The following is a 3359-nucleotide window of genomic DNA, read 5'->3' on the forward strand; positions in this document are numbered from 1 at the left end:
TTTTTTTTTAAAGGAAATTAGTAGAGAGAGAAATAATTCTCTGTTGATAACCTGCAGAACAAATGCTTGCTTTGAACAGCATTCCATACAGAATACTGTAATATTTGACATAAATTGCCCTGTATCAAGAGCAATATTGCCATACTGTATGTTACCTAGGCGATATATAATTTTCGCATACATACATTCTCTGGTTAGATGAAGATATAAATTGTCATCATATATATAAAATACCTACAGTAACATCTTTATAATACCTATATGATGATTTTTAAACATTTGTAACTACCATATGTCAATAATATACATTTTTTATTTATGCAACGTTTATATTTACTTATATAATATTACCATGTATTGTTGATTTTAAGATGGATATGTATTATACATAAACATGAATATCTGTTTGGTCTTAATATATTAAATTGTTCCAATTTCTAATAGGTTTCTTATATGTTTTTACTTCATTTAACAGTCCATTTTTAAATTTAATATATGTAAAAACATTACATCTGCATTTGTGTATGGGATAATTTATCCTCAACATCTATTTGCTATGAGTCTTTATACCTGACAATCAAACAACTGCAAAAATAAAGGCAATGCCATTTTGTTTCCTTATATGTCATCCTCAGAGAATCGCACACTTTATGGTTGAAATGATCAAGTAGAATGTGTTACATTTGACTTTGAATGAAATGCAGCATAGATTGTGTGGATGTTGAAGATCAGATTTAAAGATGTGAATTTCACCTGTGAGGATAAAAATTATGTGGCAGTAAAGCTTGACATTTGCAGCATGACGATGTTAGAAATGCTTTTACCCAGGTGCAACATCAGAGAGCTCTCCACTCAAAGTGTGACGGCAGGCATACTGATCAGCTCTGCTGCCACTTGGGCCAAATTCCAGACTGCACTTCAAACACTGAGAGGCTGTGTGTGTGTGTGTGTGTCATCTGTTCAAGCAGGATGGTGGTGCTCTTTGAGTTTTCTGAAGAGTCTACAGCCAGACAGATGCTTTTCAGGGACTAAAAGACTCTTCTGTTCCTGGTTCTTGATGTCAGTGCAGATGTGAGATGAGGGATGTTGCATAATTATTACAGGCAGAGCAATCTCTAACATGCATGATGAGCTAAACAGACATGTTCTCTTGTATGAATGTGAAGAGCAAAATATGACAGAAAGAATTAAAAATGGATGAAGTAAATACTGTGGCAAATAGTGCTGGACTGTAATCAACATGACAAAAGTAGAGGGAAAAACACCTTTCAAAAAAATGCCAAACAGTCTTTGGTGAGTTGAAGAAATATTCTGGCTTATTTACAATTAATGTTTATGGACAGAATTTGAGGCCTGCTGCTGATCACTTCATAAAATACACATTTATTATTATTATTAGTGTTGTTGTTATTATTATTAAAATAAAATAGAATATCTGGTCACAAGTGTGTGTTTATTATTTTATTTTACTATACATAATTTTTTTACCGGCTTCAAATGTGGCTCATCCAATCAGATTTGAGAGTACAAACTATCAATTTTTATTCTATCAAACTATCAACTGTAAATTTCCCTAAATTATCTGTTTGATGCAAGACTACTTGTTTACGTGGAGAATTTTCTAGTAACCAAATGTATTAGCAAAAACAGTGGAGTTTGCAGAATTAAGCCTCAACTTAGTTTAAGTTCCATGTGTATTTTGGGGTTGTGATACCAAACGAAAATAACCAGGTTTACTTTTTAGCTGCTCAGACACTGAATATAACTTTATACAGACCAGGCTGTATGCAGTTTTATCACACCAGTCTGCAATCAAGCATCCAATTTTTATAGTTATACTTTAATTAGTTATGGTTTGTACTGTGAGAGTAGCATATTTTCAAAGTTTATTGGCTGTGCTGGCAGCTTTAATGCCAGCACAGCTTTAATGCCAGCCATTATAAGTGCACTGCTGTAATCAACAATGAGCCACAGTTTCTGCCCATGGACATTAAGCCATAAATGACCTGGAAAATTCCTTTAAAGACTCTTTACATGAAAATCAACTAATTTTCCATCTTATTTACAAGTTTAGTCACTGGTGTAAATGAAAACGATCACCATGAATGAGCTATGCTCTGACAACTGACTCTATGGGAAAATGTAACCATTTGTTACATTGTTGAATCAGTGGTCTCCATCCCCATCCATTAAATCAGGAAGAGTTTATACAGTAGCGTACCTGCTGGCATGTCTGCCCGTCTCTCAAAGCTGGGAAGTTTGTCTACAAATGCGTCATCTTCTGACATCAGATAATTACGTCAGCCCAAAAGACAGGACAAGAAAGACGACAAAACACAAACAAAAAATAAACGTAATTCAAATCAAATGACAAATAACTCCAAAGAAAACCAAAAAGGTCACAGTTATTAAACTCAGACGTCACAATGGATGCACGGCCCACATTTAAAATTGTAAAAAGATGATAACTGAAGAAGAAAAATGGAATGGTGAGAAAAAAATAACCAAAGCTGAAAAAAATCCAAAAGGATGGAATAGCACAAGCAACAGATAGACCTACATCCAACAAAAGCTCTAGAATCTTGACTCACAAAACAAAGTAGTTTGCAAACCTCAGGAAACGCTGATTTTGAAAATACAAAACAAAAAACTACCTTTCCAGCATCAATGAAAGCATCCAAATTGGTACAGCAGATGCCATACGTCACATTTTAAAAAGTCCAGCAAAGACACAAATAGCTTATGTTTGTATGTTATCTGTTAATAGTAACTTTTCTTTAAATTGTTAAATATACCTTTTATATCTTTTTTAGGTCTTTGTTTATTTTCTACAATGCAAAGACCAATTACTTGGATTCAGAATTGTAGGGATTAAAGATGACAACTTTTTATCTATACAATATCTAAGTAATCTTATCAATTATTTCCACTTAAACATACAAGACAAATGCAAGACCATGCAAAAGACCAACTGATGCACAAGCTATTATACTGTGTACAGTATGAGAAAAACTGTATTTTTAGCAAAGCAATTAATCTTTCATAATCTTTCATAATTTCCAGTGATCTAAATACATCAATGCAGAACGATGGAGATTTCACTTCAGTATTTTAAACAAAACAGCATCATCACCATACTGTTTTGGTCCAAACTAAGTCAAAGCTGTGAAAATATTATGACAATGAATTCAAAGCTGAATTCAAAACCGTGCTGTAAACTGAGAAACAGAGACCCTTGTATCGCCAAATTCTAGTTTGAAAGGCAATTTCCAGAGCAGACACATAAAGACAAAGCAGCATGGCAAAGCAGAGAAAATGATGGGAAATGGAGTCACACCTGACACAGACACGGAGAGCTC

At 33.7% G+C, this 3359-nt stretch overlaps 1 protein-coding gene across 1 annotated transcript in view; it reads right to left on the reverse strand.

The window, feature by feature from the left end:
• The window catches only part of LOC107578548 (SH3-containing GRB2-like protein 3-interacting protein 1), a gene marked incomplete at its 3' end in the record, with an annotated part of 6241 nt that extends 3806 nt beyond the window's left edge, over nucleotides 1-2435 (reverse strand). The window contains exon 1 of the mRNA XM_016264495.1: nucleotides 2222-2435. Coding sequence (XP_016119981.1) covers nucleotides 2222-2288 — 67 coding nt within the window. The remainder of the gene's footprint in view (nucleotides 1-2221) is intronic.
• Nucleotides 2436-3359: the final 924 nt, after the last annotated feature.

The sequence above is a fragment of the Sinocyclocheilus grahami genome, unplaced genomic scaffold (genome assembly GCF_001515645.1).
Source record: "Sinocyclocheilus grahami isolate Dianchi unplaced genomic scaffold, SAMN03320097.WGS_v1.1 scaffold10815.1, whole genome shotgun sequence".
Taxonomy (NCBI): domain Eukaryota; kingdom Metazoa; phylum Chordata; class Actinopteri; order Cypriniformes; family Cyprinidae; genus Sinocyclocheilus; species Sinocyclocheilus grahami.